The following is a 12,088-nucleotide window of genomic DNA, read 5'->3' as shown; positions in this document are numbered from 1 at the left end:
ACAATATTGATTCTACCCATCCATAAACATGGGATATATTTCCATTTGTTTATGTCATGTATGATTTCTTTCAGCAGTGTTTTGTAGTTTTCCTTGTAGAGGTCTTTCACCTCCTTGGTTAGGTATATTCCTAAATATTTTTTGCAGCTATTATAAAAGGAGTTGGGTTCTTGATTTGATTCTTATCTTGGTCACTGTTGGTATATAGCAGAGTTACTGATTTGTGTACATTAATTTTGTATCCTGAAATATTGCTGAATTCATTTATCAGTTCTAAGGCCTTTTAGGAGGACTTCAGGGTTTTCTAGGTATACAGTCTTATCATCAGCAAACAGCGACAGTTTGACTCCTCTTTACCGATTTGGATGCCCTTTATTTCCTTCTCTTGTCTGATTGCTCTGGCTAGGACTATGTACTATGTTGAATAGAAGTGGTGGGAGTAGGCATCCTTGTCTTGTTCCAATTTTCAGAGGGAATGCTTCCAACTTTTCCCTGTTCAGTATTATGTTGGCTGTGAGTTTATCACAAATGGCTTTATTTCATTGTGGTATGTTTCTTGTATGTTGATTTTGCTGAGGGTTTTAATCATAAAGGGATGCTGGATTTCATCAAATGCTTTTTCTGCATCTACTGAGATGATCATGTGATTTTTGTTTTTAATTCTGTTTATGTGGTGAAAGACATTTATTGACTTGCATATGTTAAACCATTCCTGCATCCCTGGTATGAAACCCACTTGATCATGGTGGATTATCTTTTTGACATGCTGTTGGATTCGATTAACTAGTATTTTGTTAAGGATTTTTGCATCAATGTTCATCAGGGATATTGGTCTGTAGTTTTCTTTTTTTGTTATGTCCTTTCCTGGTTTTGGTATTAGGGTGATACTGGCTTCATGGAAGGTTTTAGGGAGGATTCCCTCTTTCTCTATCTTGTGGAATAGTGTCAATAGAATTGGTACCAATTCTTCTTTGAATGCCTGATAGAATTCAGCTGTGAATCCATCTGGTCCTGGACTTTTTGTTGGCAATTTTTTTATTACTGTTTTAGTCTCACTACTTAGTTGTCTGTTCAGGGTTTCTAATTCTTCCTGATTTAAGCTAGGAGGGTTGTATCTTTCAAGGAACTTATCTCCTCTGTGTTTTCCAGTTTATGCATGTAAAGGTGTTAATAGTAGCCTTGAAGGATCTTTTGTATTTCTGTGGTATCAGTTGTAATATTTCCTGTTTTGTTTCTAATTGAGCTTATTTGGATTTTCTCTTTTCTTTTCTTGGTTAATCTTAATGATATATCAATTCTATCTTTTTAACCAGCTTTTTCTTTCGTTTATTTTTTGTATTTTTTTCTTTCAATTTCATTTAGTTCTTGTCTCATCTTGGTTATTTCCTTTCTTCTGCTGGGTTTGGTTTGTTCTTGTTTCTCTAGTTCCTTGAAGTGTGACCTTAGATTATCTACTTGTGTTCTTTCATACTTTTTGATGTAGGCATTTAAGGCTATGACCTTTCCCCTTATCATTGTCTTTGCTGTATCCCAGAGGTTTTGATAGGTTGTGTCACTATTATTGTTCAGTTCAAAACATTTTATTTTTTATTTTTATTTTATTTTATTTCATTTTATTTTTCAGATGGAGTCTTGCTCTGTTGCCCAGGCTGGAGTGCAGTGGTGTGATCTCGGCTCACTGCAAGCTCCGCCTCCCGGGTTTACGCCATTCTCCTGCCTCAGCCTCCCGAGTAGCTGGGATTACAGGCACCCGCCACCACGCCCGACTAATTTTTTGTGTTTTTAGTAGAGACAGTTTCACTGTATTAGCCAGGATGATCTCAATCTCCTGACCTCGTGATCCACCTGACTCGGCCTCCCAAAGTACTGGGATTATAGGCGTGAGCCACCGCGCCCGGCCAGTTCAAAGAATTTTAAATTTCCATCTTGATTTTGTTGTTGACCCAATGATCATTCAGGAGGTTATTTAATTTCCATGTATTTGCATGGCTTTGAAGGTTCCTTTTGGAGTTGGTTTCTGGTTTTATTCCACTGTGGTCTGAGATAATACTTTATATAATTTCAATTTTCTTAAATTTATTGAGACTTGTTTTGTGGCCTATCATACATCTTGGAGAAAGTTCCATGCACTGATGAATAGAATGTATATTCTGCAGTTGTTGGGTAGAATGTTCTGTAAATATCTGTTAAGTTCATTTGTTCTAGGATATAGTTTAAATCCATTGTTTCTTTGTTGACTTTGTCTTGATGACCTGTCTAGTGCTGTCAGTGGAGTACTGACATCTCCCACTATTATTGTGTTGCTGTATATCTCATTACTTAGATCTAGTAGTAATTGTTTTATAAATTTGGGAGCTCCAGTGTTAGGTGTATATATATTGAGGATTGTGAAATTTTCCTGTTGGGCAAGGCCTTTTATCATTATATAATGTCACCCTTTGTCTTTTTTAACTGCTGTTGCTTTAATGTTTGCTTTGTCTGATATAAGAATAGCTACTCCTGCTTGCTTTTGGTGTCCATTTGCATGGAATGTCTTTTTCCACTCCTTTACCTTAAATTTATGAGTCCTTATGTGTTAGGCGAGTCTCTTGAAGGCAGCAGATACTTGGTTGGTGAATTCTTATCCATTCTGCAATTCTGTATCTTTGAAGTGGAGCATTTAAGCCATTTACATTCAACGTTAGTATTGAAATGTGAGGTACTGTTCCAATCATTGTGTTATTAGTTGACTGTATACCTTTTTTTTTTTTTTAAATTGTATTTTGTTTTTATAGGTCCTGTGAGATTTATGCTTTAAAGAGGTTCTGTTTAGATGTTTCCAGGATTTGTTTCAAGATTTAGAGCTCCTTTTAGCTCTTGTAGTGCTGGCTTGGTGGTGGCAAATGCTTATAGTTCTGGTTTGGTAGTTCTTAGAGTGCTGGCTTGATAGTGGCAAATTATCTCAGCATTTGTTTGTCTGAAAAAGACTGTATCTTTCCTTTATTTATGAAGCTTAGTTTCACTGGATACAAAATTTTTGACTGGTAATTGTTTTGTTTAAAGAGGCTGAACATAGGGCCCCAATCCCTTCTAGCTTACAGGGTTTCTGCTGAGAAATCTGCTGTTAATCCAATAGGTTTTCCTTTATAGGTTATTTGTGCTTTTGCCTCACAGCTCTTAAGATTCTTTCCTTCCTCTTGACTTTAGATAAACTAATGACAATGTGCCTAGGTGATGATCTCTTTGTGCTGAATTTCCAAGGTGTTCTTTGGGATTCTTGTATTTGGATGTCTAGGTTTCTAGCAAGTTTTCCTTGATTATTCCCCCAAATGGGTTTTCCAAACATTCAGATTTCTCTTCTTCTTCAGTAACTCCAATTATTCTTAGGTTTGTTTATTTAACACAATCCTAAACTTCTTTGAGGCTTTGTTCATTTTTTAAAATTTTTCTTTGTCTTTGTTGGATTGAGTTAATTCAAAAACCTTGTCTTTGAGCTCTGAAGTTCTTTATTCTGCTTCTTCAATTCTATTGCTGAGACTTTCCAGAACATTTTGCATTTCTCTAAGTGTGTCCTTTATTTCCTGAAGTTGTAATTGTTTTTTTATTTATGCTATCTCACTGAAGATTTCTCCCCTCATTTCTTGTATCATTTTTTTCAATTTCCTTAAATTGGACTTCACCTTTCTCTGATGCCTCCTTGATTAGCTTAATAATGGATCTTCTGAATTCTTTTTCAGGGAAATCAGGGATTTCTTCTTGGTTTGGATCTATTGCTGGTGAGCTAGTGTGATTTTGGTGAGGCAGGTTAAAGAACCTTGTTTTGTCATTATTACCAGAATTGTTTTTCTGGTTCCTTCCCGTAGGCTATGGCAAAGGGAAGAGCTGGCACTGAAGGCTGCTGTTCAGATTCTTTTTTCCCACAGGGTGTTCCTTTGATGTAGTACTCTCCCCATTTTCTGAGGGATGTAGCTTCCTGACAGTCAAGCTGTAGTGATTGTCATTTCTCTTCTGGATCTAGCCACCCAACAGGGCTACCAGGCTCCGGGCTGGTACTGGGGCTGTCTGCATAGTGTCCTGTGATGTGAACCATCTTCATTCAGGTCCCTCAACTGGATACCAGCCCAATATTTGGCCTGTCTCCCAGGTCCTGCAGGAACAATCCGCTTCCTCCAGAGGGTCTGTGTATTCTCTCAGCTTTCCTGGTATATTCCTGCAGTAGTTCTGGAGCAAAAGCACGATGCAAGTCCCCACATGTTACTCTGTCCATCTGAGTGGGAGCTGCAACCTAGTCCGGCCTCCTATCCGCCATTTTCCTGATAACACTCTCTCCAGAACACAATTGTTTTAAAAACTAACCCAGTACCATATTCTCACTAATCAAAGATGAGTTAAAATTTGATTGCTTATTTTTATGTTTCTTACATTGAATGTTTAATGATTTTAATTTTTTTGTGATTAATAGCGAAGATATTCAAGTCCATAAATTTTTCTCAAAATACAACTTTAACTACATCTTATAACTTTGGGAGAGCCATGATAGCTATTTTTATTGGTCTTTTACAGGAGGCATGGACTGAGGCTGTGTAACAGAGAGAATCCGCTTAGGATTATAAAAGAACAAAAGAAAGAAAAAAAGTATTGGTCTTTCTAAGTAACTCATTGAGATTAAAATCTGTCTCTGAAGCTTCTGTAACAAGCAAGTTTTTCTCTTCACAGAAGCATTTCAGGGCCTGAGGCTAATGCTCCCAAAGGATAGGACACCCAAAGAAGATGAGCCCTGTTCTGGGGCAAAAAAGCTGAGCAAGAATATTTTCATCCTCCTGGTTGACCTTTTTCATAAAAAGTTCAGTCAGCTCATTCTCATCTACACATTAATATTTGATATAACCTCCTTTTTGTAGAACAATCTTAATAAAGGCCATCCCTGGTTCAGAGAAACATTCAGATTTCAGGTCTTGACTTTTTTTTTTTTTAAAAAAAAACAAATGAAGGTAAGGCATAGAGAATATTACCATTCACTCCCTATCCCTAGTAGCAAAATGACTGTATAGCCTTATATGTATTTGACTTACATTTGAAATACCTTTAGAATACCAGAGAAACTGAAAACTAATACTTCCCTAGGACCTTGCACTATAAAAGAAAACAAACAAAAAACAAGAAAACCCCAAGCTACTTAAAACAATACTTTTTTTATGTAGTAGGTGGATCTCTTTAACAAAGGTCCACATGAATTCATCGATACGCCACTCAGAAAATCAAGCCAAGTAGGCCTGTTGTACATTCTGTACCACTTCTAGGCTTCTCTGGGGGCATGTGTTGATTTCCCATGGCCTGAACTGTTAGGAATATTAAGAAAGAATGGAAATAATTACCTTCTTCCTCATCTGGCACTGCCAGCCACTGGATCAGGGCAAAGAGCAGTAGGATCACCAAGCAGGCCATGCCGATTCCTCGGAAGGTTGCAGCAGCCCCTATAAAAACAAACAGCACTCTCTATAGAGTAATTCCAAGAAATGCAGATAGCGCTCATCTAAAACCGTCAGTTTTCTAAAGATCAAAGCAAAGGAAGCACAGCTTGGGACAAACCAGAGAAAAGGGTTTGGCTATTAGCTCCACATAATGGAAAAACACAGGGCTGGGTACATGTCAAGAGACCCAGGGCTGATACTGGATCCGCCATCGATCGATTATAAAACTGCATTTATATAGGATTATTTCTCAGTGCCTTTCACCATGACTCATACAATTCAATGGTGCTCTCCTCTTCATATGAAAAGACCATTTACCCAATTATTAACTAACAGCGCTATTAATCTGTAGTTGGAACAGCAGTGCTCAAATAATGCTATAAATGCACACATTTCCTGGGGCCCACCTTATATATTAATAGATGACTGAGCAGTTAAGATTCCTGGAGCAGAATAATCTCATTCCTATTTCAGCTCCTATGTTTCTAATAAGAAAGATATGACAAGACAGACAGATTTTATTATCATAAATGTAGTAGCATTACCAAAGCCAGCATATGGTTAGATTCTTCCGGTTCACAATCTCCTAATGGAGTAACAATGATGACTTTTATTTCCTTTAGGATTATTATCAGCAGGTTTAAGGTACCTTATTTTAGACTAAAAGCACTCATGCTAATTCATTTGTTTGGCTCCTTTGAGGGATCTCTGTAGCATCTCATTAAGCTGATTGTCAGAGGAGTGTGCACAGTTACAGGCTGGCTCAAATCAGCTTAACAACGTAAGCATGCTGCTTCACAATTATGACTACCATGAAATCTAGAAAGAGATTATGAATACTGGAATTTAGCTTTGGGCAATCTTCAGTAATAACTGGATTGTTTATTGAGGTATTGCTGGAAAAAAATTATGTTTTAATTATAGAAAAGAAAAAAAATGGGAGAAAGCCATTCTTACCAAAATAATTGACTAACACGCCTCCAATCATGGCACCACAGCCTCTTCCCAAACCCAGGTGAAGGCCCTGCAGGATGCCCTGAGCAGATGTCCTCAGCTCAGGGGGAACAGCTGCACTGAGGTAAGAAATGCATGCTGCCCAGATGGCTGCGTGTGTCACTCCTGGAGAGGAAGAAGAGCAGGAGGGATTGGTTGGTTAGCATTTCTTAGGCTACTCTGTTTTGAAATGTGAATTATTTAACTAGGCACCTATTTTTAAGATTTGTCGTGGTAAAATATACATTAAAAATTTACCATTTTTACATTTTTAAATGTACGGTTCAGTGGCACTGAGTACACTCACAAGTACAGCTGTCACCATCATCCATCTCCAGAACTTTTTCACTACCACAAACAAAAATTCTGTGCTCATTAAACCATAACTTACACTCACCCCCTGTCACATCCCCTGACAACCACCATTCTACTTTCTGTCTCATGAATGTGACTCCCATTCATTTTGTTCATCTTTTCATCTATGGATAGACATTTGGGTTGTTTCCTTCTGCTACTGTGAATAATGCTGCTATCAACCTGGTATGCAAGTATCTGAGTCCTTGATTTAAATTCTTTTGAGTGGCTGGGTGCAGTGGCTCACACCTTTAATCCCAGCACTTTGGGAGGCTGAGGTGGGCGGATCATGAGGTCAGGAGATCGAGACCATCCTGGCCAACATGGTGAAACCCCGTCTCTACCTGTAGTCCCAGCTAGTCAGGAGGCTGAGGCAGTGGAATTGCTTGAACCCAGGAGGCAGAGGTTGCAGTGAGTCAAGATCACGCCACTGCCCTCCAGCCTGGCAACAGAGCAAGATTCTGTTTCAAAAAAAATTCTTTTGAGTATGTAACTAGAAATGCAATTGTTGGGTGATATGGTCACTATATGTTTAACACTTTGAGGAACTACCTTTTTTCCACAGTAGCTGTACCATTTTTAATTCCCACCTGAAATGTATGAGAGATCCAATTTCTCCACCTCCTTGCCAGAACACACACACACATATATATATATATATATATATAAATAGCAATCATAATGAATGTGAAGCAATTTCTCATGTTGTCAATTTGCTTTCCCCTAATAGCTAGTGATTTCGAGCACCTTTTAGGTGTTTATTGGCTATCTATATCTTCTTTGAAGAAATGTTTATTCAAGTCCTTTGTCTACTTTTTAGTTGGGTTGGTTTTTGTTATTGAGTTGTAGGAGCTCTTCATATATTCTGGGCATTCATCCCATCTAGGGCACCTACTTTGACATTAGGATTATTTCTACTTTTCTCCATTATAATTAACATCATGATTAACATTGCTTTTTATATACCTTGGATTATTTACATTGGCTATAATTCCAAACAAGTGGGGTTAATGATTCAAAGGATATAACAATTTTTATATTTTGTTTTGTTTGAGACGGAGTATTGCTCTGTCACCAGGCTGGAGTGCAGTGGTGCAATCTCAGCTCACTGCAACCTCTGCTTCCTGGGTTCAAGTGATCCTCCTGCCTCAGCCTCCCGAGTAGCTGGGACTACAAGCGCCCACCATCATGCCCAGCTAATTTTTGTATTTTTAGTAGAGACAGGGTTTCACCACGTTGGCCAGTTTGGTCTCGATCTCTTGACCTCATGATCTGCCTGCCTCAGCCTCTCAAAGTGCTGGGATTAGTGAGCCACTGCACCCAGCCATGCTTTTTAGTATATAGTTCAATAAAAAAAAAAATGAGTGCAGAAACAATTTACCAGATCCCATTACCAGTTTTATGTCTTCACCATTTACTGGAATGACAGGAAGATGGAGATAACAGGTGGAAAAATGGTCATTATTATGCAGTAACTGCATTGTCTGAATTAAAATCTTCATTAAGACACTGTTTTAAATGTAAAAACCAGATATTGTCACAACAGGTTTTATAGCTAGATGGGATTAAGAAATCATCTGGTTCCATCTAGATTATTCCCTGAGAAATCGTCTCATTTGGAGATAATATCATAAGAGACTCTTAACTCATATTTTGGAAAATTAAACTAAAAGATCAAAATTCTTTTAAAATTTGATCTGACAGTAGTCTGCCTCTGACCAGAATGGAATAACAGGGACTAAATTTATTCTCCTTCCTCAAGTAACTAAAAAACTGGACAAAATATATGAGGCGGTGGTTCCCAAGGGACATCAGCAACAAGGACAGTGATCCCTGAGAGATGGGAAGCAAATGAAAAGCTTTAGTTTACTGACTGATGAGAGTCTGAAATCTGCAGGGCAAAAAAGAGAACTGCCAAGTTGAAGACTATAGCCAAGAGTCTAGGGAGCCAAGGTGGCTAGAGTTCCAGGGCAGGATGCCAGAGAGGAGACAGCATCATAGGGAGAAAACTCCAGAGATCTACAGAGGGCTCCCCTAATGTATTCAGCAGAGTACCGATCAGCAAAACATGTGCAGACGCTAGCCAGAGTGAGGGAAAGAACTACCCAAAACCATTTCAGAGAACAATACCCAGAATCCACACAAGGCGGGGAACACTTCTTCCCACCAGCCAAACTGGAACAACTCACGATTCCTAGGACTGGTAGAGTAGTCTGAACAAAGTCTTTTGTTAGTATTATGAAATAATTAGCCCTAGACTAAACACTGCTCTCGTCTCATCTACGTAATCTTAAAAGCAAGACCCAAAAGGATCACACTATTTCCAAGTAACTTAGCTGTGTCCCAGAACAAAGCTCGAGAACATTTATAGGAAGACAGAAATAGCCAACACCCAACCAGATACCATTCACAATGTCCGGCATACAATAAAAAAATTATCAGGGATGATACTACTTAAGTCGGTTCATAATGGAATAAACACTGTTTTTTACTGGGCACATTAGATTGTATGCCTCACAGTTAACTGAGAAACATTAAAATAACTTTCTTAGGTTTTATATATGTTTCAGTCATCATTTTAACCAGGTTTTTTTTTTTTTTAACTACTAAGATGGACTAGATGATTAGCAGTAGCATACACAATTAATTTCCTAAAAAGTCAAATAATGTGTTTGCTTTATCCGGCAAAACAATTGCAGTACCCTAGATAATGCCAGCTTTCTCAAAATTGAATAATGCCTGGCTAGTCTTAATTATGAGTATTTACACCATAGTACACAATGGGAATAATTTTAAGTATTGTCATTTCTATTATTAAAGATGATTCTAAGTCCATTTCTTTTCAGATATGCAGATTTTTTTTCATTAACCACACTAGAGGAAAAACCCAAAAATATTCCAAGAAATAAAATTAGTTTATTCAAAATTAATTAGATTCAATAGCAAAATCCAACATAGATTTGGAAATCATTTCTTAAAGATGAATTACTGAAGACCTGAAACCACATCAAATGGTAGTAGGTTAACTTCAATGCTGATGCCAAACCTATTGTTATGTGTATGTCTAAGCAATCAATTGCAGGATTTACAAGCAACCAAAACGTTAAAATATATTTAGTATAATTCTAGATAAAAAAAAAAAAAAAAAAACAATTCTAGCAGTTATTCTTTTAAGTGTGAAGGCTTGGGCACACACAAACTCTTCCAACAATAGGGTTTGTCTCTTTTTTCCCCTCTCTCAGAAATTCTAATCATTTTCTAAAACTTTGAGTGTTCTAAGATAATTAAATCATTTTCCAGTGGGATAACTTAAGTCAGGATGCTTTTAAACTATTCTTAGAATTTACTGACTAGTATTAAGTGGTAGTTGTAAAAGATTTTCTACAGTTAGACTTCTAGTTTCTATATTGCTTTTGAGACTGATTAGATAATTGGGAATTACATTCTTTAAATTAACTCAGGGCATTAACTGAAGGAAAAAATAGTAAAGCACAAAAACAAAATTTCTGATACTAAAAGCAGAAGAATGAAAGCCACTCTGCTTGTATGCTCTGACATTTTCCAGGGAGGATATAGGATTAAAACTGATTTCCCTAAAATAACTTACTTTAAGATATCGTATAAGTGGAAGAACCAATTAAATTCATTTCATTTCTTAGATAGGAAACCAGCAAAACTTAGCAATCCATAAGAAGGGACTGAATTAGAACATCATCTGTGTATACAAAAGAGTTGTGGAGTTGCAGTTCTTGTTCATAACCTGGAACATGCAACTTTCTACTAATCTTAATAATCTGAAACTCTTGCCAATATTTTTACTACAGTTGTATTCTGATTCTCTAGTTTTAAAATAACCAAAAAAAAAGCAACCTAGAAACTTGAAAACCCTCCACAATTTTCCATATTTGTAAGACAAGATTAGGAAGTCTTAGGAATTGTGCTACCAAAAACAACATTCCTGTAAAGTAGAGCGGATGAAAGATATTATAAACTAGGAAAATAAAAATGCTTCTACTTTCTTAGTTATTAGAGAACTGTGAAAAAGCAGTAAATGATTATTCTTTAGGTGATGAAATAAGCACATTTACTCAGTGGCATGGGTAAATGTGTTTACACTAGAGTAACAAATTTTTAAACCTTTTTAAGTATGAGATAACTGAGGTGGTAGATCAAACAGTCAAAATAAAAGCTATTTTGACTGACAACAGTAACAAGGGCACAGGAGCTGACTCTCCTTGCAATATGTGTTAACCCTTCCATGGCTACTTGTCATAAAACCAGTGAGCCTTCCGTGGCAATCCAGTACCAACTCACATAACAGGTGCTTAAATATATTGATTGAGAATGAATGACTCTCAGAGACCAAGTAGTCCACACAAACTTAGTTTCTCAGTCCTTTCTTACCTTTACTGGGATCCCCCAGGATTGACTTTGAGGCACAATGAAAATCAAGAGATATATCCACACTACCTACTTACTGCCAAGACTTTTCTTTGGGATACATTACATTTGAATAACCTAGAATCATTAAAAATAATTAGGAGTAACATTCATTGTTTTCATTAATTTTTTTTTTTTTTTTTTTTTTGAGACGGAGTTTCACTCTTGTTGCCCAGGCTGGAGTGCAATGGCATGATCTCGGCTCACTGCATCCTCTGCCTCCTGTGTTCAAGCGATTCTCCTGCCTCAGCCTCCCGAGTAGCTGGGACTACAGGTGTGTGCCGCCACGCCCAGCTAATTTTTGTACCCTTAGTAGAGACAGGGTTTCACCATGTTGGCCAGGATGGTCTTGATCTCTTGACCTCGTGAACTGCCTGCCTCAGCCTCCCAAAGTGCTGGGATTACAGGTGTGAGCCACTGTGCCCGGCTCTGTTTTCGTTAATATTATCACATCAGCTTACTCTACAAGGAATTGTGCTGTTTTACACAGATATTGAATCTATTCCTCCAATGGGTACAGTACTATTTTTTCTTCATTTTCCATAAAGGAAACCAAGACACAGAGATATTAGATGCCTTGTCCAGAGTCACACAGACAACAGAGTTGTTGAATAGGATTTGAACCCAAGGTGTCTAAGTTCAGAGCCTGGGTGCTTAAATATTATACTATATGTTCTCAGAACAATTATTAGAAGTATTGTATAGTAAATGTAACTGAATACTTTGAGAGATTTTGTTGTTAATATCAAACATGGCCCACAAGCTACCAGTTTAAAAGATGATATTCTTAATAACTCTTCTTTACCCTTTCTGAAGAGCTGACATATCATTTATTGTTTTTTAAATGTCCC

The 12,088-nt window shown here is 37.3% G+C and overlaps 2 protein-coding genes across 9 annotated transcripts in view; one reads left to right on the top strand and one right to left on the bottom strand.

Moving 5' to 3' along the window:
• MFSD6 (major facilitator superfamily domain containing 6) overlaps positions 1 to 12,088 on the bottom strand; it is a 91,869-nt gene that overhangs the window by 11,889 nt on the left and 67,892 nt on the right. For 5 of the 6 annotated variants that reach the window (XR_004176601.1, XR_004176602.1, XM_009199303.3 and 2 more), the window contains exons 4-5: positions 6,408 to 6,569; positions 5,355 to 5,453 (exon numbers count right to left, since the gene is read on the bottom strand). Coding sequence is in view for 4 of the 6 variants with exons in the window: in XM_009199303.3 (XP_009197567.2) it covers positions 5,355 to 5,453; positions 6,408 to 6,569 (261 nt within the window). In the remaining 2 variants the exon portion in view is untranslated. Of the gene's footprint in view, positions 1 to 3,744; positions 4,201 to 5,354; positions 5,454 to 6,407; positions 6,570 to 12,088 lie in introns of those variants that run through there. The other variant, XM_021933482.2, reaches the window with a different exon arrangement.
• The window catches only part of NEMP2 (nuclear envelope integral membrane protein 2), a 74,098-nt gene that overhangs the window by 39,487 nt on the left and 22,523 nt on the right, over positions 1 to 12,088 (top strand). Inside the window, exon 9 of one of the 3 annotated variants that reach the window (XM_031651426.1) lies at positions 4,696 to 4,946. The exons of 1 other annotated variant lie outside the window; for it this stretch is intronic. In XM_031651426.1, the coding sequence (XP_031507286.1) occupies positions 4,696 to 4,735 (40 nt within the window). In that variant the 3' untranslated portion in view covers positions 4,736 to 4,946. Of the gene's footprint in view, positions 1 to 4,542; positions 4,947 to 12,088 lie in introns of those variants that run through there. One more of the 3 variants, XM_031651425.1, reaches the window with a different exon arrangement.

Source organism: Papio anubis, chromosome 10 (genome assembly GCF_008728515.1).
Source record: "Papio anubis isolate 15944 chromosome 10, Panubis1.0, whole genome shotgun sequence".
Taxonomy (NCBI): domain Eukaryota; kingdom Metazoa; phylum Chordata; class Mammalia; order Primates; family Cercopithecidae; genus Papio; species Papio anubis.
This window is presented reverse-complemented; position numbering and strand designations above follow the sequence as displayed.